The sequence below is a fragment of the Antrostomus carolinensis genome, unplaced genomic scaffold, assembly GCF_000700745.2.
Source record: "Antrostomus carolinensis isolate BGI_N321 unplaced genomic scaffold, ASM70074v2 scaffold46925, whole genome shotgun sequence".
Taxonomy (NCBI): domain Eukaryota; kingdom Metazoa; phylum Chordata; class Aves; order Caprimulgiformes; family Caprimulgidae; genus Antrostomus; species Antrostomus carolinensis.
This window is the reverse complement of record NW_010315225.1, coordinates 15,871-36,976: the sequence shown is the minus strand read 5'-3', so window position 1 is coordinate 36,976 and position 21,106 is coordinate 15,871. Positions and strand designations below refer to the sequence as shown.

Below are 21,106 nucleotides of genomic sequence, written 5' to 3'. Positions count from 1 at the left end.
CTGAACCTGGGTTGCATGGCCCCTGTAAAAGTAACATGTCACAGCACGGGCAGGAGCTGCTGGGGCACAGCGTGCTGACTGGCAGTTCGGGAAAGAAAAGGCAGCTGCTGCCTGATCTCCCAAAACTCACAGGAACAGTAATTGAGAACACCGTCCCTTACGTAGCTGAGAGAGTGACATTCCACCCACTGGCCAAAACCAACTAAAAAAACCCCCTCTGAAACAACCCCCAAAACAAATAAAACAAACCACATACACAGCAACTTCACTAACCGGAAACTGAGAAGTGATTTCCATTCTCCTGAAGGGTTGTTCTTTAATATCAGAACATTCGACCTGAAGTAGAAACTTCAGGTCATTTGGCTTCACATATTTGGCTTTGACAGAGAAGGTGCCTCTCTGCCAATCAGTCCAACTGGTTTTGAACTTGTGTGGTCTGGTACTCCTATACAAAAGTGCCATGGTTTACCCTCATTTTGCATAGTTATACAAGGAAGAAAGACAGCAGAAAGTAAGATCCACCATCTCTTAGATTCTGCTTAAGATGTTAGGAATGTGGCAAAAAACCCCTAACAAAACAAAACGGAACCCATTAAAAAAAACCCAAACAACCCTGAAATCTGGAAGATCTGAAATCAGTCTTACAAAACATTTTATAAAGTTAGCAATACTCTTCTACTGTGCAAAATTCACAAGAAAATCAGTGCTGCTACCTGTGAAAGCTCTAAAATCAGTACTCATATTCTGTAATTAACGGTCCACTCAACCTAAGTCCTTTAATTCTGCAAGGTACAATTCTTTTGAGATCCTATTTAGTTAGGGAACCAAATGTAAATTTATATAAATGGTGCTAGACATCCAGCACGTAGATCTGAATGTAAGGGAGAAGAGGTAATTAAACAGAAGTCAACTCACCTTTGGAGTATGTTTTACTAAGTAAACAACATTTGAATTTGATGTAATGAGGAGGACTGAAAACAGCACAAGAATAACATTCCATGCCTACAATAACTAATGTGCTGAAGGCATATTCTCCATCAATCTCTGTTCCATGGGCAAGAATGTCTCCCTGTATTTGCTTGGTGAGAGAGCAAGCTCTTGCATTGCTCGAGCATGCACTCTCCTAAAACCACTGAGATGGCTATTCAACAGTGTGATTTATTGTCACAGCAAAATATATTTCCAGTGCAATCTGATTACCAAAGCAGTGTTCCTGATTCAGTGTTCCCATCAGATGATGTGAACCACAGCACAATCATCTTCTTCCTTCAGTCCTTGAATTAGGTCATTTTAAAATCAGTAGATCAAAACCTTACTAAAATGGAAGCTCTAAAACGTACAGTGTAACCAATGCTTTTACAAACTGCCTAACATGTATGCATTAAGGCAAGACAGAACCGAAAAAGTACTGCAATACTACAGATGATACAGTCACTCCTGTAATTATTTCACAGTTAAATCAGATTATTTTTTTTTTCCCCACCTCCCTTAAAATGACAGCACAAAGACAAAGAATGTAATCATCTCCTTCACAGAGATGACATTTAGTCTCTAGAAGGTGCTGGAAGTGATCCAGTACAGGCAAAAAAAAAGAAGTTCCATCAGAAGTGTGTGAGAATCGTTCTTGTAATTTGGATAAAATGAAACCTTGGAAGAGTTAAAGACGCAAGATCCTACAGGGAACCTCTGGAGGGAAGTGATAGCACAACCGTGAACTTCTGTAATTAGTGGCCTTGGAAGTTATCTGCAAAATGAGCTCAGATAAAAACACCTTATAAGAATATTTGTACCAATTATTTATTTTTCCCCCAAGACACAAATTAATAAAAAAAAGGGAAAAAAGTAGATTTTTTTTTTTTTTTCTAGACCTGGATAAAAGAATTATAATTTTCAACAGGTAGTTTACAATCAGTGGGGAATAAATGAGCAGTCCAGGTTTCCTGATTGATCCATTCAGGGTGTGCTCAGTAGCTGTCTTTAGCAAACAACTTTATTTACAACTCAGCATCATCCTGCAGTAGATCTGCATCTTCATCATCCAATAAAAGGTCAGCATCCATAACTTCATTCTCTTCCATGACATCACCCAGCTCCTGAACAACATCGTCGTCAACGTCACCAACATTTTCAACATGCTTAACCAAACTCATGTGATCCAGAGGGATCAAACTATGCCCAACTGGCCCAGTAGTTCTTGCAATAGTGGCTGCCATTTCTGCTGCCACAGCAGCTTTCTGAGCCTTCTGCCTTTGCTGTTCTTCTTGTTGTCTGTGAGTCTTCATATGAGCATTGCGGCTTTTGATTTTGAAAAATACCCTAAATTTTAAAAGGGAAAAGAAAAAAAAAGCCTCAGATAAAAATGCATTGCTTTTGATGAAGTGAGCCAAAAAAGACTCAACAACCTATCAGTACATTTGCTTCCTTGTCCTGAAATAGAAGTTAGTGAAGTCTGAATTGCCATGGTGAGAATTTCAGGGACAGACTACCAGATTTAGACATCCTGACAGTATCAAAATGGTCTACTCAGACTCTGCCAGAGGTATTTTGTAGCTCCAACAGTTGCTTCAGCACCCATGCACCTTCAGCACCTAATTCTCCCTGTACTTAGTTTCACTACAGTCTTGCACAAGAGGGGAAAAGTGAACAAATCTCATGTTACGATGGACAAACTCAAGCACAGAGACACAGAGAAAGAAAGCTGCCTGCTGTCACATGCAAGTCTGTGATGAAGCAGGAAGCTGTACTGTCAGATGTCAAATTCTAGCAGGTAACCAGATTCAGGAAAATCGGAGTAAATACTGCAGGAGAAGCATCCAAAACGTTGTGCAAACCAACCTCTGAAGGCTTTGGTAAGAGGACATGTCATCTAAGGGGAAACTGTTCTTTTGAGACCATCAGTGCAAAATTTTAAACGAGTTTGTCACAACTCTATTCATCTGGAATATGGAGAGGGAAGTGTGCTGTAATACTGCAGACAGTCATATTCACTTACTTGCCACACTCCTTGCAAGGAAAAATTGTTGTTGGGTCAGTCTCACCGCTTGTTGTGCTGTGGGCAGGTGAACTCTTAATGGAGCAGTATCCGCTCTGCGTACCAGATTTCTGCTTAGTGCCTGGAACAGTGCATCGGGTTTTTGTCACCTGATTCGTACCTCCATGAACGCGAGCATGGCCATTTAGCGCTTGTCGGGAACTGAACACCTGATGGGGGCAGGGTGGAAGGAAGGAAAAAAATAAATAAATCAAGAAACACTGCACTGGAACAGGAGCTGCAGGAAGAAGTACGCCAAATGCATATTACAGTAGAAAAACTGTACATATTAATGTGCACAAACAATCTACTTGGTCAAATGCTGCTTCCTCTCAGCTACATCCCACTGGACTGAAAGAAACTTATGAGCCATCCTATTATTACAGTTGTATAACAAAATGGTAATCAGAACTGTTACCATATAGTATTTCTAATCAATACAATATCTCAGGATACAATTTTATGTACCGATCAGCATATTGCCTGTATTTTGTGATGTGGGAATTAAAAGCAGACAAAATTATTTGTCCAAAGATATTCAGGAAATATTACAGTCTAAACCAGTGATTTCCAAAATCACAATTCACTAGTATACAATTCCCCCTGCTACTAAAGGTACGAAACACACGTACAGCGCCACAGTTTGGCATTTCACAGATGAAGGAGGACGAAGAAAGTGAAAGACTCTGAAGGGCAGGCAGATCTATAGGTCCAACAAGAGGGATAGCTGGTGGGTCAGGAGACTTCTGTATTTCCCTTTCTTCCTTTCTGTCTTCTTCAATCTCCTCATCTTCCTCTAACACTTCCTCTTCTCCACTTGTCTGAAATAGACAGTGCATTTAAGAAATACTAGAAATCTGGTCAAAGACAGACAGTACTGACTAGTGGTGCATAGACAGCACTGGAACAGCATGCTGCTTAGTCAAGTCTGCTTCCAGGTTTCAGTTTTTTTTCCCATCCTGAATGAACTTCTGACTTTGCTGGAACTACTACCCCTTAATGGACAAGATACAGCTCATGAAGCTTCACTGCAGTGCTCAAACCACCCTCCATCTGTATTACAGAGCTGTGGCTCCAAGAGTCTACAGAAGGCAAGGTGCAATGCTCTCCCCCAACTGTTAGAATGGCAATGTACACTATATTCAGTCAAATTAAATTACTTATTTGTAAAAAAAAAAAACAACAACCAACCAAAAAACCAAACAAACCAACCACATCTCTGAAAGACTACCTGTAATACAGACCTTACCCACAAAGAACTGCATTGCCAGTTTGTGTAAATAGTATTTGTACCAGAATATTAAAGCAGCCTTTAGGAGCACATACACACAGGCACAGGGATAATTTAGATGTTTACCTGCTTCATCAGTAGCAAAAGCCATAATTGCTGGACTAGAATTAGAAAATGCACTAGTCAAAACACTTTTATCTCATTACAGTCCAAGAACACAAAATCTTGGTGTAGCTGAGGTCACAGAATGCTCATACAAAGCGTAATTTAGAATTATGGAATCATCTTGGTTGGAAGCATCCTATGTCATACAGTTCGACCTCTTCCACAAAACAGGATGAACATGAATATTATGAAGCATTAAACTTTTTCATATTCTTCTAGACTTACCATACATTCCTCTCTCTTTTTCTCTAAACGTGTTCTGTGTTTCCGTCCTAAACGCAAGATTTTTTTCCAGGTATAGTAGTATTCCACACATTGTGCAACCGTCTTAGACTTAACCTGTAGTTAAGTAATTGCAGAAATAGTCCAGTCTCAACTTTTTGCTTTAATTCAACACAATTTAAATATATTCCAAACATTTCTCAAACATTCAAATGGAGAAAAAAAAGACAGCTTGACTACAACAGGAATGCTCTCATAGAATATTTTTTGTAGTTATTTTCCAGTGAAATTTGCGTTGACTAGTTCAGCTTCAGTACATTTCTCTGGGATTCTCTGGACTCTAGACAGAAAATGCCTGAGAATATACTTCTGTAGCTCAAGCATAAAATACCACCAAGAAATCTAGGAATTAAGACCTGGATCCCATAAACCCAAATGTTTTTAATACTTGAGCCAACAAGTATGGTATTCTGCCCCAAGATGTATACATTTGCCTTTTCTGCTGTGTGGCAGAAGGTGAAAATTAAGCCAAAACACATTCTCTCTTCATTAATAGGTTTCAACCTCTCCTATGCAAGGCTCAACACCAGTGACTCAGGTACCTCTTAGCAAACTGCCAGAGAACACCAAGATGATAGCAGGGCACTGTAACTGTCCCACAGATGGAACGCCGTGACTTGGATTCCAGGTGTGAAAACTTCCACATACAATAACAAGAGGAACAGATTTTGTTTATTTATTTTTAGCTGTTGTTTTTTATTGGTGCTGCAGTTGCATGCATAGGTACACCAAATGGAATATACCACTCCTAATGGCACTCTTGTAACCACCGCTGGCTCCATGCCTGCAATAAGCTTGCCTGGCACTGGAAGGAAAATGCAGAGGAACAGAATGAAGCAAATGGAAAAAACAACTGACAGAACAGATATAACCTTACCATTTTCTGTACAAATATGAAATCTTTGCTGTAGGTAGACAATGCCTCTTTGAAAAGCCTTCTTTCTTGATGTGTCCATTTGTCAGAGCCTAAAAAAAAAGAGTGAATTCATTATAAATGATGAAACCCCACCACCTTCATGTTGATGTAGTAGCTGAAACAAAAACTGGGAAACCTCAAGCACATGCTAGAGGTTGCTGCTACCCAATACAAGTATGTTCATACTGACTCAGACCTTGAGTCCATCTAACCCGTATTCAATCTCCAGCAGTGGTCACAGGCAGTTACCTAGGAAACAGCAAGATCAGGGCAAGCAAATACAATGCCTCTCCCTAATTTTTTCCAACCTCTGACGGCTTTCAGCGCAGGGGATTTCCTCAGTCTGTTGCAATTTGCTTATTTAGTAACTATCCTTGTAAGTGCTGACCTGCTCTTCCTTTCAACCAATTAAACTTCTTGCACCCTAAACATCCTTGGCTGAGGAGTTTCACAGATCAGTAGACCCTCCACATGAATAACCACCTCCTTTTCTTTATTTCCTGGCTCCCAGTAGCTTCACTGGATGACCCTTCATTCTTCAATCTTGACCATCATCTCCATGCTATTCAGGATTGCACTCCCACACCTTTGGTCATTACTGCTGTCTCCCTCTGAACCTTTTTCAGTACTAAAACATTCCTACAGACATGAAGGGACCAGAAAGGCACATAACAGTCAACATAGAAGCAATCTTCAGACTTGCATGGTGGCATCACCATGTTCTCCGTCCTCTTAACATGTGACTTGGGGTTTTTTTTAAGCTGTTGTAAAATACAGAGCGGATGTTTCTATAGAACTAGCATTATAATCCCAAGTTCTCACTCCAATTGAGAAGCATCACCACAGAGCTCATAATTTTATAAGTAAAGCTTGTATTGCTTATTCCCCTATATGCTACTTTACATTCAGCTACACAGAAGTTCATCTATCATTTTGTTCTCCAGATGGTACCTCTTACAAGGTCCCTTTGCAGCTCTTCACTTCCATGGCTTGAGGCAAGACACTTAGGTACGTAGAGGCTGTAGCAATGCGCAATACACACAAAGTACTTTCTGGTCATTTAATGGAAGTCATATATAAAACTTTCAAATATTGTTATTCTGTGTTTGCCTAACCAGACTAACTGCCCACAAAAATGTGAAATCAACATTTAAATTTAAATTAGTTTGTGCTTCCTCAGCATTAGTCAAACAGAAGGAACACAGGACCGCTGTACCACATCAAAGCCGTGTCCTGTTTGTAAGAGTGGGCAGCATTACGTACATTAAAGGAAGGATGTGCAAGAAGCCATAAAGCGGGTGCCTTTGAAATGACTTACACTGTGAAAAGATTCCACTTCTGTCTGTTTGAGACTCAGTTTCTGAAACATCTAAAACTTTTATCAAAAGAAATCCCTAACACTCCTGTCAATGTTACCACTGTCCATACAAATGTTTGCCTCTGCACTGAATTCAATTAATTTGGGCTTGGTACCATGCATGGTATTGAACTTCCAGGTTACTTATGTCTATTAAATAAATTGTACAGGGTTTTTTTTAATTAACTGCAAATGTTCTGCTTTTCAGTTTCAGCTCTCAGGCTCACAAGCTTAGAGCAGGTTTCTCATCACTCCGTCATATGCTGAAAACTACAAAATTAACTTTTCTGCAACCTGTTTTCTGCAGACTTTTGCAGTACTGGATATAAGCACGCATTAGTTATTTCCACAGAGATTTACACTAAAGCTCTCTTAAGCTTCAGGGAAAGACACTGGCTTTAAGCCACAAATTTTATTTATTCTGTTATCACCCAAAGATCTTTTTGCTGACACACTGCTTTGCCATCTTTCCAGCATCCTGGACCAGCATCACTCCCTTCTTACACAACTTGCCAGTCATTCGCATTTACCCTCCTCTGGGCAGGGGCAAATGCACTGACTCAGTCCAGGAGTCTGCTCTACTATGCCAAAGTATAACATCATGACAAGATGAAAGGAGAGATTTTAAGTTTTCAGCAAACCTCTCTAGTCCTCCTGCTTCTACCCTACCCTGCTGAAAATAAATAAATAATAATAATAATAAAGAATCACTTTCATGAACTAATTTTATTGTACATCTATGGAGGATTCAGGCCCTATAGAGTTTCCCAATAGCTGTGGTATTAGCAGAGACCCTTATAAGATTATGCGGGTTAATTGGAAGTAACCTAATTAATAGAATAAATCCTGTGTAGGAAAAGAAACAGAAGAAAAGCTGTTTTTAACTCTGGTTGCTGGGAAACCGCTTTTGCTCTTGTTAGCTTGAGGGAGATATAGAGAACGTGTATAGAGAGATATCTGCAATGCAGCAAAAAAGAATTTTAGACTTTGAAATACAGATCAAATTTTAAAGCTGATCTTTATGTTTAGACATTTATTCTACATTTTGTTTTATACCCCATTTGCACTGATTTACTGACAATAAAGATATTCTCCAAATTTGGGGACTTTGGGCCCAATCTGTGGGTTTCAAGGGGGCTACACCTACACCCAGGGAGCCCCCCCAAGTGATGGCTCAAATCCATTACCTACAGCATGTGCTGGGTCTGATCCCTACCCTACCACAGTATGTACAAGTAGTTTTCAGCCTGCCTGAAGCACATTATTTCAGAGACCATCTCTCCTGCAATTCTCACTGCAGGAAAACTTCAGACCTGAGAAATTCCACTGTTCCAATGAAAACAATTAAAGTGTTTGCAACAGCACTCCTCTTCTATTAGATACACGTTCCCTAAAACACCAACCTGACACATGGCAAAGCATTAGGACAGAGAGATTAAGGTGTTCTTCCAAGCAGCCCTGGGTCAGCATACCCAGCTCTCCGGGCACACGAGAGAAAAGCCCAAAGTTTTATAACTTGCTTCCCTCATGAGCCAAGAGGTTTCAAAGGGGAGTTATTCGCTTCTACCCTCATTCGAGGGCAATGCTAAGGATGAGTTTGGATATTTATCATTTGAGGCATCAGTTAATTCTCATGAGTCAGTACCATGCTCTGTTTCGGCCTATTCCACCTTTACACGTGGCAGTGCCCCAGTGCTGTGATCTCTGAGTACAGAGCAGAAAGCCCCAAGAGTTAACCCAAACAAATACCACTTGCAGTTATATTAAGCTATTCATGCCCTAGATTGTGAGAAATTCTCATATGCCTTGAGTGGCTGATTATCAACCACAAATAAACTATTATTCAAGAGCTGCTGCATGGTGTGAGAATGTGGCTGTCAATATAAGTTGCAATCACATGTTGCATTCAAGAGTATTAGTAAGTAATGCTTTGTCTTGTTATTTTATGGTACTTAAATCCACAGTGGTGAGATTTTGTTTCATGCTGTGATAAGCAGAATCAAACTTTATTTTCTGCTTAAGAAACGGGGATACACTGATGTCCACAGGTCTCAGTGCTAGTTAACAAGGATTAGCATCATCTCATGTGAAAGATTAAAAACAGCCTCTGCTGGCTCCTCCCTGCATCACAATAAAACACTTTCTGAAACTACCATGAAGTTGTTTCAGTAAAGACTGTTCCTCCTCCTCTGCCACATAGCCAGAATTTTTTTATCTGCTCTGCTAATTAGACTGCCCACTGAGGACAAGGCTGCTGGGGAATCTTCTTGTCTTCCCGCTCTCATGCCCTGGACTGTCTCATACACGTGATCTGGCATCATCTCAGACAAGAGACCCTGGGCAAAGTTCCTGACTGACGTCCTCCTTCTCAATCCACCTTCATGTCCACTCTCTGGACTGCAACAGAGCTGTTATGAAAGGCACTAGGCATCTCCCCCAGCCAGGGCCGAAAACCTAAACTTCACATTTATTAACTCGCATTATCAGCTGCCATCAAATGTGTTTCTGTTCTTGTTCTCAGGCCAAGGGGTTAAGGAGTTGCTTTACAAAAGAGTCCTTGTTATTTGGGAATCTTTCCAGTGAGCTGCTACAGTCAGGAAGTAGCTTGCTTCTATACTTACGTGGCACAAAGACCCTAACTGGAAATGAGTATATGATTCTGGACGCTGTAATTGACTGAATGACCACCAAAAGATTCTTGGCTTGTTTCCTATTTAGTCTAAACTGGACATAAATTCTTAAATCTCTTATGTAAAACCCTAATCTGTGCATCCAAGCAGTCGTTAGCCACTAGAAAGCATTAAGTAATAACACGGAGGGCTGCAGAGACATTTGACACCTATGCTTAGGTGGCATAACTTAAGTCCAGTGGCTTAACACCACCATGTGTATTTCAGTGAGCACTTCTGCTTCATCACCAAAATGCAGTTCTTGCTGTGTTTGTTAAAGAAGCCACCATCTCAGACCTGGGGTTTTTTTTGGCTAGATCCATGCAAAGAGAGGCTCTATATTCAGTACTAAGGCCCTAGCAAGAGTTACAGCACTGCCTCTTTGGAAGGATGCTCATGATTATCATATTCATTTATCAAGCACCATCACCTCAGAAAAGGAAGGCATGATGGCAGACATTTACATACCAAAAAATGAAGACCTTACTGCTAGTAAATTATAATCTGCAAATAGCAGCAATTTTAAAAGGATATCAACAAATCAAAATTTAGTTTAAAGGAGGAAAACAAGTTACTTGAGGCAGTTTTAAATCTGTAGAACCCTACACAGTAACACAGATGCAAAGTTTTTTTTTCTCAGGCACTGTCCACATGACCTCTCTATTACAGGCTGCCATCCCTGCAGCAGACAGCAGAGAGTGCAGCACGATCCCATGCTCCAGCCTGGGACGCCAGTCTTGGCCTCCATAAACCAGCAGATAGAGAGATTGCAAGGAAACCTACCGGCATAGTGGTAATTTGACAAAGGATGACACTTCAATCTCACTGGCTTTCTCAACAGCAGCTTCTCCAGAGCAACCTAAACAAAAAACCAGGGAAAAGCAGAATTAGCAAATGCAGTCAGCTGCTGCATACAACTGCATTTAGAAGACTATTTGGTACGAGGATATGAATTCATTTGCTCTCTATTTTCTTTTCTGTCATACAAAATCACATCAAATTACTCCAAGGCCCATTAACACTGTACCTCACAGAAGAGCACCTAAGGCACACCTGTCCTGACTTAATTAGCACAAATGTGGATATTATTTAGCATCTTCCAAATCTTCCTTCCCTTCTGCTTGCCACATACAAATACGTTTATAGTGTTTGATTTGATGGTGTTAATTAATACTAGTATTTAATGGTTGGTTTGATAGCATTAATATTTATAGCATGAAGCCTTTTAGAATATCTGTTTAGGACAACATCTGTCAGGAATGACAGCGAGTATAATTAATCCTCCTTGGGATCAGGAAGAGAAATGATTTGTGGATCCCAAAAATTTTTCCCCTGACAATGCAGACCCCCCCGCCCCCTCCTATAGCAAATTTCACATCCTGACAGTAAGTTCAATCACCTGTGCCAGACCCCTCAGAGCTAACGGAGCCTAAGGAAACTGGGACACAAGCTAAAAACCACTGTATTAGACAATCATGTGAAATTTATTTCAGCCCTGTGTTCTGTTGCATTTTTTTTTTAAATTGGCTTTCCAGGAACTGGTGCAGTGCCTTGTCTTTCACCAGCATTGGGCAAAATGGATGTTTTGCCCTAGTTAATAGCATTCCCATCACTAAACTAATGCAAATATTTGAAATGCATTATTTATATGAGAACTGTGTGCAATTACCTCACAGTTCTGAACAAATAAGTAGATGTGATTGCTGCTACAAAAAGTGGTTTTTATAAGGGCTAGAAGAGGACTAAACTCTCTATGACCAAATATAAAGCTTGTGAAATATCAGGGCTGGAGCAAGCGCTGGGAGACATTCAAAGCCCCAAGGCTATAAACTGAGTAATCTTATCTATATGAAATATACAGTAAGCCTTCAGAGAGGCACTGCTTTGAAATTTAAATTTATTAAAGAATGAAAGGGAAAAGTCATTCCCCAAAAATGTTACAGGATGTTTAAAGCATCACTACTAATCAATCAGAAATCTCTTTTTATATAACCATATCTAAATCCATTTAATAAAGCATGCTAATTTATCTCCAGAAGAGGATAATATCTCCCCTTTCAGCTTCTTATCTTACCATAATATCTCCTTTCGCCTCAAAGAGAGAGTGCAAAGCGTATTCTGAGTTAGTTCCTCCACCAGGTAACACACTGGAACAGCTCATGTTTAAAAGGTCTTCCACTGTCAGAAACAAGTCAACATTTTACTGCTCACACAGTAGCCTGTCAGTCAAACACCCAGAGCCAAGGATTCTGTAATGCCACTGAAAGACAATGTAGTTCAGGGTAGCAGCTTTCACACCCTCTCTCCCCAGCACCTGTCCCCTGGTTTTACAATCACTCACCGAGGACAGGATGTGATGGGATTTGCAGAGTGCCTGGTGACTGCAGAACCAGAGGCAGAGATCTGCCTGCGATCCGCAGTGGCTTGCACAGGCCAGTGATGTTGCTGTGCCAAGAAGGCTCCAGCCAGGGTAGAGAAACAGAAATGATTTGTGCAGGAAGCAGGAGCAAACTCTGCTCGGGACTGGTAGAAGCCACTGAGCCCATCACGTTTCCTCTCAGTTATGGTCACAGGACAGGCCCAGGAGCCATCAGCTGCCTCTCATCTGTGATCTCTGCCCTTACCAGGCAGTTCAGTACTCAAAACACCACTTCCCAGCAACGAGCTTTCCCCCCTGGCTACCAGGAAATGGTTCATCCAGACTTCACTTTGTGCCACTATAGAACATTGTTACTCCGAATCTGTAACATGCAGTTCTGGTCTCTTGCTCTGCATTAATACTCTCTTGAACATTTTGTACAGTATACACATGAGAAATCAATATGAATGTCTTCATCAGGCAAAGGGTTACATATGAGCTTCCAAAATGGCAAACCATTGTACCTCTTCGTTGGAACACTTTGTTTTCCAGTTCTGGCCATGGTTTCCAAACCAATGTAGCCTTGTGCACATCCTTCTCCAGTAGTAATCTGTCCTGCAGCTCGGGAATATCAGCCTGGAACCTGGAGCCGATATTGATTCGTCTATAAAGACAAGTAAATAAATATTCAATATGCAGAACAAACGGAAGTCACATTAGTGTCCATTTTGTTTCCAACAAAACTTTTATGACACTGGAGCGGCAGGAAATTGCGTCAGATTGCTTTACGCAACGTTTCACTCTAGGTGGGACCAGTACTTTGAATATTAGAACTAACTGATCTCTTGGGGGAACCCAAAATTTCAATAGACAATTTAGACACCATACCTCACAGACAACCCAAGCCAGCCTACAGCGTGCACTGACTAGCAAAGAGGCTAGATGCTGGAAACAGTAACTTTCTGTTCCACAGAGAATGGCACTTTTCAGCAGAGAGCAGAAAGAGACATTACTGCTGAGGGACAATTCTATTTGCAGACTGCCCTGGGGAACCTACCAAGTAACACCTCTCCAAAGGTCCACAGATAATATATATAAAAGCAAGAGTACTGGATCAGCATATGTTCTCCTCACGGCCCTCTTCCCAGACATCACTGACCCTTTTTTCACCTGCAGTGGCTCCCACTCCCAGCATTTTTAAGCCATGACATCTACATCTTCCACAGCCACTTTGCTCCCAATGTCCTCAGCCACCATTCAGACCAAACTCTAATGCATCCAGCCCAACATGGTTTCAGGAAGTTGAACGCTACCTGCCCAGTTCAAAACACTTCAGGCCACATGCTCTAGGCTGGAGCCAGTTTATAAAAGCAGTGACAAAAACAACATTGTTTTTCTTACGGTTCAACAGTCTGTTCTCCAGGCCCAGGCGTCACTGGAATGACACTTCCATCAATACTATCTGAAACAGAGATTGGAGTTTGAGTTTAAAGGGGTATTTTGGTTACAACTGTATCGCTGCTGATGCTCCAGCTCCAAGGCTGCATTGCCACCTCTCCATTAACATCAACATTAGTCTAGTTTATTAAGCAAAAATTATCCTTTATCAACATTTAGACAGAAACAGCTCAAATTGTTATAGGTAACAGAAACATCCTAAATAGCAGAGCTTTCTAGTGCCCAGAAATTAGACATCTTTTCTTGTGAAGCACTGAACAACAAATACTTAAAATGAGCCCCATGTCTCAAACCAGGTCTTTTCCCTCCACTTCAAAAGGCCCAGATGTAATGAGAAGCATGGTGGTCCTTTCTTGAGGTAGACCACATTGAAAGACCACAGCCTCACTCCCTGGTTAGGCTCCTCTATTCACTTTATGCTTTAATACCACCTCTACAAAACCTAAGGCAAAAACACTGATAAAAATGGATTTTTCCCTGTGAAGTAGCAGGACCAGCCATGCGCGTGAGCATACATAAAAACCATCAATGTGCCAACACTAGAAGAGAGGACAGTCGTATTTACTATGTACTGCCACTCTGTAAATGTAACACTTACTAGACCGACACAGGAGCACCCGTGGAGTAGGAGTCAGTGGAGTCAGCGGCAGCTGATTGTGCGAGGTGCTATGAGATGATGTGATAACACTGCTGAAGAGACCAGACCCCTGCCGAACTGGACTAAGCATTGGTGGTGGAGTGTAGGGGGGAAGCTCGTGTGTCCGGTCTAGCAGATGATCTCCGAGGACACGGGGGGAGCGAAGCTGACTCTGGTATAAGGTGGCACCGGAGTGGGACATGCTGAAGTTGAAGGAAGGAGGAGGTATGAAGAGAGGTTCAGGTCTGTGCCGATACTTTTTCTTGTCCTGCAATGGTTTGAAGTTTTCTTCCAATTTTACAGCACTTTGATGAGGTTTTTTGCTAATTTCCTAAATGAAAACATGCAGAACTTCAGTATTTAGGCATGCTTAAACATGGTTTGCACACAATCCCCTACAGCTGAGGGCAACAGCCACAGAGAAGCTGTTACCACCAGGAAGTTATTCAGGTACCACCATAATAAGCCTGGTCAGTACAGTATCTGGTGCTACACAGAAACCTCAGGGGAGTGAGAAAAACCAGGACAAATTACTCTCACCTCCCTCAGCAAGTCCTCTGGGTCAAGGTAGGGCTGAGCCACGGGCACAGACATGGAGAGGCTGCTGCCAGCTTTTGAAGGTGCAGGGAATGGCTCTCCAAGGCCACGAGCCTCCCACATCCTTGTTCAGCCTCACCCAAACACCCTGGGCACTTTTATTTGCACTGAACACACACGGGCTGTTGGGAGTTACTTCATTATCTAGTCACAGTTTATTAGAAACTTTATACAAGATGTTTTCCAATGCATTTATTTTGTTTGACTAGGAAGGATACATGACCTCAGTGAAATTACTGCAGTACTCAGCAGCAGGAAAGGAAGAAAAATGTAATAAATTCAAATTCTTTGCCTCTTATCACTACATTCCCATCAGCTTGAGTACAGTCCAGCTGCAACACATCTTGAACTTAACTCTCTCCTCTTTCCTTGGAGGAAAAAGGGTAATAGATGACCATCTGGGAAATTCACACACTTTAACATGCCTAGAATTCTAGAATTTGAATGTTAAAAATAATTTAACATAAATCCCTAGAGTCCATAGAAGCAGGAGGCACAGAAACTGTGTATACCTGGAATCTGGATTTCTGGGAGTGAAGTGGGAAGAAACAGGTTCTTAGGTTGTGCTTTAAGAACACACAGAAGCTGGCAGATGAACACAGTATTAAATATACTACTTTCAGGTGTTCAGATTGTAGATCTTCTTTAAGATAAACGTGGAAAGCAGAAGAAATTTTTTTTTCACAGCTAGGGTTACTGCAGAACGCCTGCATCATCATTCTGCTACTACCTAAAATAAATTACTATATTGTATGTTTAGACAACATACATCTTTACACTATGGGCCATTCTTGAGAATCATATTCACCCAATAAAAATCATGTTAAAGGAGCATTAGCACTGTCACCCTGTATCCCTTATGTTAATATGTTCCAGCTTGTGGAAAAGTTTTTGATTACAGAGGTTCTGTCCTCTCTGTTAGATCATGGTTGTGTCCTCTCCAACAGCTGTTGACATTTTTTCTCAAAAAAAAAAAAAAAAAAAAAAAGTTTTGGAAGAGTTTTCCTTTTGCAGGAAAAAATGAAGCTTTACAGAGAATTTTGTTGATAATGGACAGTCAGAACAGTGAAAGGCTGAGAATTACCTGTAACCACAGACACAGGTAATCATGACAATGAATATTTAGTGTTCAAAAAGGAGAAAGGGGAAAAAACCCTAAACTCAAGGAAAAAACCAAACCAAAATCTAAAACCAAAACCTCAGAATGCCGGGCCCAAGTTTTTGATTAAGGGCTCATTTTGTTCTGCTCTTTAAATGTGAAAGAGCTAGTACTCCTTTCTCACTAGTGTAAAGCAAACTAACCAACCAAGACAACATCTTAGAAGTCCTACAGACCTCCATCTCCTACGCTACTTCACCTACAGCACACCTTAGCCTCAGTGTGGTTATGCCAACACCACTTTGAAAAAAAGATCACATTGAATATTAAAGGAGATCATGACGTCCATGGGCTCTCCATGCAGAATTACTCCAATACTTTTCTGAAGCTCCAGGAACTGATTCCCATTTTCCAAGACCAAACGCATCCTTATGGGCCCTGCTACCACACTTACCAGAGATCCCACTCTGGCTGGATCCTGATGGACCTCACTTGACAGCTAGCTTCAGCTTGCTGTCCTGTAGCTTTGCTGAATATTTAGTTTCCTTCCGCTGTTTGATTTTACTGATTCCATGAGCTTTGTGGGAGCTCTTCTGGACAGCTCAAAGCACAGTATAAATAAAGCAACACAGCTCCAGTTCTTTGGTATTAAAAAAAAAAAAGTCTCCAATGGCACAATCTCTTTACAGAAGAAGAGGCAACTGCAGATCTTTTGATCTTTGAATGTTTCCAGTGCTACTGCTTATACAAAAGATAGGATTCAGAGAGGAAACTGTGCAAGTTTAGTTTGCTTGGGCAATAACAAAGACTGCAAGCATAATTTTGAGTGAATGAATGTGCATTTAGCCAAACACTGGGAGATTTAATCTCAGTCACTTTAAATATGTTGCAGAAATACACAAGCCCAAGCCACCTACTCTGATGTCTCTGGAGAAGATCTCCCACTCAGAGCTCAAGGATTCAGAAGACTGTCCCTTTCTCTCCAGAAACCAGAAATAGAAAAGAAAAATTGTACTGCTGAGTTACAAGTTAAGCATTGTGAGATGCTGGCTTCCACACTAAAGTGGAATTTTATGTGTAAAACCTGTCAGAAAGGAAGACAATAAAAGATTTTATATATACTTAAAATTAGTCTCTATGTCCGAGTGAAGAGTCATGAGGGGAGTGGCAAATATACAAATATTATAAGGGGTCACCCACAATGGTACACGCTGTCCCCTCGTTTGGCCATCAGCCTCACAAGGAGAAGGGAAAAAAAAGAAATTACAAGAGTATTTGTTTGCATTATACAGATAATACCATAAGGTACTTGTACTCCCCAGTAATCTCTTATCACGGCGTAGTCTGCAAGCATGGATCTGAAGGAACGAGCAGCGTCTATTCATACATTGGAACGCAAAATAAATACTGTGTGCTGCATGGCTCTTTCAGGAAAACAATGAAGTGCATTTTCAGATCTCATTCAAGTACTCATCAGTCCCTCATGCTGCCTGACAATCTCAGTTTTATGAGTGAAATGAAAGCACTAAGCATAGCTATTTTTCCTATATCAGAATTCCCAGTTATTAGCCCTTAGGTCTGATACGCACAGAGAGAAAGGGAAAAATTACTTAATTGCAAAACTCGGAGTCGACAAGCTTCATATTGGCTTAGAGCACAAACCAATAAGCACTGCACAGTGCCCTCTTATCTTCGGCTGAAATGAGAAGCACATACATCTGACTTTAAAAAAACCAGGAAGAAATAAAACTGCTGAATTTAAGCAATAACATAAAAACAAAGCAGCCTGAAAAGGAAAAAACAAAAACAGTAAAAAGATACTAAATCCCTTTGTTCTAGTGGAATAAAAGAACAGTACATTGCAATTTCAAATGATCTGTTTTCAACTAAGGTTTTGATTCCCCAGCAAAGGAGAGATTAATATTTTCAAATGACTGAGGAAGAAATTCTATGATGCTACAAGGCCTCTTTTGTTTATCAGGCATCATTAAGATTCCAGAAAATATCCTAAAATACGTATGTTTTAGAAAGTAGCAGCACTATAAGCAAAGGGATTTAAACAAGCACGGCACAGTTAGTGGCAGGAAACACAGCACTCACAGAGGATGAGCAGGGGTTGGCCACTTTTGGACTGCATGGTGGAGAGTAAGTCATCTTCACGAGAACGGGCATCTCATCATCTGACACAGAGTTGGCAGGCTTGTCTTTGACTGTGGCAGTGCTGGCAGAGGGCTGCGTGCTGGGCTCAGGCGACAGAAGCTTTACAGGGACAGACACTGGCATGACGATGGGCGCGAGGTTTTCCACCTCTTTAGGCAGCGGCTGCTGTGGTGGTTTCTCTCCTTCATCCTGTACAGACAATTAAAGGCTTTCAGCCCGAGTGAGGGAGGGCTACTCCTGGATCAATACACTACGCAATGTATGCACCGTGGCTGAAAAGAAGTGGCCAGGGTTACAAAACACACAACAGCGTTGCTTGTGGGACTCCTTATTTGATCTGAATGGAGTTGGCAGATTATTTCTGACTCCTAGACAGGATTCAGCCTCAGTGATAAATAACCATATTAAGCATCTTTACAAGATAACTTGCAGGAGGGGAGATAAACACGTGCCCTTGTTATCACCATAAAGACAGAATTCTCCATCACCCACCTAAAAACAAAGACACAGATGCCTTTGCCTTCTTGTGGTATTCCCCATTAGGACAGAATTTCTAAAATATTGGGACAGAGAAAGACTGACTGATGGGGCAACTTATTTTTATGCAGAACAATTCAAATCTACATTTTTTGGTTTGGTATTTGTTGATATCTACAAAACTAAAGCACTTGGGAAGAAAGCTGTCAAAGATTCAACAATCCTACTCCTTCAATTAAAGCCTGGGAATGCTTCCAATAAACATCCCTTAGTCATCCAAGTAGTCCAAATGAAAATAAGGAAGACTTGACGTTCCTGATATTTCTAATATAATAAACAAACATGAGGGGAAAAAAATTTAGATGCTCCTGACATGACTTTGTAGGGTGTTTTTGTAACGTGCAGAGAAACAGAGAGGGACAAACGCTGTTCTGTCCTCCACCACTGCCTCTGACTTTAAAAGCAAGACTCTCGGCCTACAAACTAGCAGAATTATGTGCATTTCTACTTACACAGGGTCTGACATAACAATAAAGTGCTGAGAAGAACAAGTTTTGACAGCAAAGCAAAGCATGGCAAAGCAAGCAAACATCAACACGGAAAGGAGAGAGCCAAATACTGAAATAAAACAAACTGCTACCTGTTTGAAGTTAGGAGATGCTCTTACTCCTCCGTGTGACCTCATGTGACCATTTAGAGCAGGCAAACTCTTAAACTCCTTCAAGCATATTGAACACATCAGTTTGTTCTTCACATCAGATCTCTCAGGAAGTGGTTCTCTGTTCTGCCCACTATTTTTATTTTCATATTTTTTTAGCATGGAACAGAAAAAGACACATTAGTTTGGGCATGTTCGCTTTGTTGCAGAGGAAACTTTTTAGTCAAAGAAGTCAGTAAAATTTTACGGCTAGTTAGTTATGAAACCACAAGTAAGTATGAGGCCAGTGCAGTGGAATATGCGGGCAGTAACCTCTATCAGCTGCTCCCAAGATGGGGAGAAGGAAAGTCATGAGTAGGATACACTCATCAAAATGTGGCCCTCAGTATGGAAAAGTCTGAGAACCCATGAGATCTATCATGACAGACCTACATTTGCCCACTCATGAAAAGCAGTTGACAAGTACTTGGACACACTGTCCCTACTCATGGTATACAACCATGCTGGAGATCACCTCAGCCCTTCAGAGGCGAGACCTTAAGAAAATCCTGCTGCCAAAGATACAAACCCAATCCACACATCATCCCTTCTCTTACCAATGCAACACTGAGAGCAAACTGCTCCCCTGCTTTTGCTTTTTCTTTGGTTCCTTTTTTTTCCCTTTTTTTTTTTGAAAGACAAAACATTCATTTGATTTTATTGCTCAGGGGAGGGTGGAAATCACATAAACTTAAATTCACAAAGTACAAAAATAAAGATGCTTCTAGAAGAGCAACAACTATTACCTCACCAGAGTGCATTCCCCTCCCTCTAAACTGCAGCACTCCTTTATATTCCTCATATTTAAATTAAAAAGACAAAAAAAGAAATCTTTTAAAAATACCTTTGTTCTGGGGACAGCGGCTGCAGTCTGCTGTCTGACAGTTGCACCTGCTATCAAAGGAAGAGAAGGGGAAAAAAAAGAGGGGAAAAAAGAGAAAATAATTTTTCAGGGAATATTAATGCATAAGTGAAGGTCCTCACAGTATTGTGTTTGCATTTTGCATATGATTTTACTAATATTAAAAGCCTCTGAGTTGAGAGACTTACAGGGCTCTACCAATCAGTGCCTCTGTGAGCATGGCTAATGCAAGTTTTCTTACACTCGCCTGCTGTTTGAAGCCTTTGCTCTGAGCCAGAGGTATCACCTTTGGAAACAAACAGGGAGTCGACTAACTCTTCCTGAACAATCAATCCCTCAGGTGTTGAAAAATCAGCAAGAGTACTTTGTTGTAATTGAGTCCCTCCTCCCCAGAAACTGAGGCAGAACCTCCCAAAGCTTGCAAGTGAAGCAGCAGCCCCACAGCAGCAGTGGCTCTGTGCTGCTGCCAGCCTGGCCTGATGCCAACCCAGCAACGTAGACAGAAGTCTGTTAACACAGTTCCCCAAACATCCCAGCGATGCCCACTGCTCACATCATAACCTTCTGGCTCTCCTGCAACCGTTTAATTTCCACACCTTGCTACTCTTCTGCAAAAGAAGCTTGGCTGAGGACAGATCTAAAATACTACCTACCTGGGGCCACGTGGCACTGGGAGAGTCTTGCTGAGAGCTTTTGTTGTTCAGATGAACTCCTGAGGGTGGCAAAAGTGTTCGATGAGGGACAGAATTAACCTCCTGCCGTGCAGGATCCTCTGTGGTCTCTGGTGGCGTGAGGCCAACGTGGGAGTTCAGAGATGGCGCTCTGTTCTCATTTGGGTATTGCTTCTGCTGATCTTGCTGCTGCTGCAGTAAACTCTGAGGGTACAAGTGCCTGTACTGCTCGTGGGGATCCTGGTAGCAATACTGAGGCACTGCTCCCAACTGGATAAGCTGCACAGGATGGCTTGGATCCTGAGAGTACTGGTGTGGCTCATGCATAGTCTTTGGGTCGGGTTCCCTGTGATACGGAGGAAGCGGCAGTTGCATCGATTGCTGCTGTTGCTGTAACTGCTGCATGACAGGTTGTGTTTGGTAATACTGAGCTATTTG

The 21,106-nt window shown here is 41.4% G+C and overlaps 1 protein-coding gene across 1 annotated transcript in view; it reads right to left on the bottom strand.

Moving 5' to 3' along the window:
• Positions 1-1,779: 1,779 nt before the first annotated feature.
• Positions 1,780-21,106, bottom strand: part of LOC104524880 (transcriptional-regulating factor 1) — a 20,241-nt gene continuing 914 nt past the window's right edge. The window contains 14 exon segments of the mRNA XM_029084934.1: positions 1,780-2,316; positions 2,993-3,201; positions 3,664-3,852; positions 4,653-4,766; positions 5,587-5,675; positions 10,435-10,510; positions 11,726-11,829; positions 12,535-12,674; positions 13,412-13,472; positions 14,067-14,436; positions 17,962-18,150; positions 19,079-19,229; positions 19,980-20,026; positions 20,651-21,106. The exon segment at positions 20,651-21,106 is cut by the window's right edge and continues 23 nt beyond it. Coding sequence (XP_028940767.1) covers positions 1,995-2,316; positions 2,993-3,201; positions 3,664-3,852; positions 4,653-4,766; positions 5,587-5,675; positions 10,435-10,510; positions 11,726-11,829; positions 12,535-12,674; positions 13,412-13,472; positions 14,067-14,436; positions 17,962-18,150; positions 19,079-19,229; positions 19,980-20,026; positions 20,651-21,106 — 2,517 coding nt within the window. The 3' untranslated portion in view covers positions 1,780-1,994.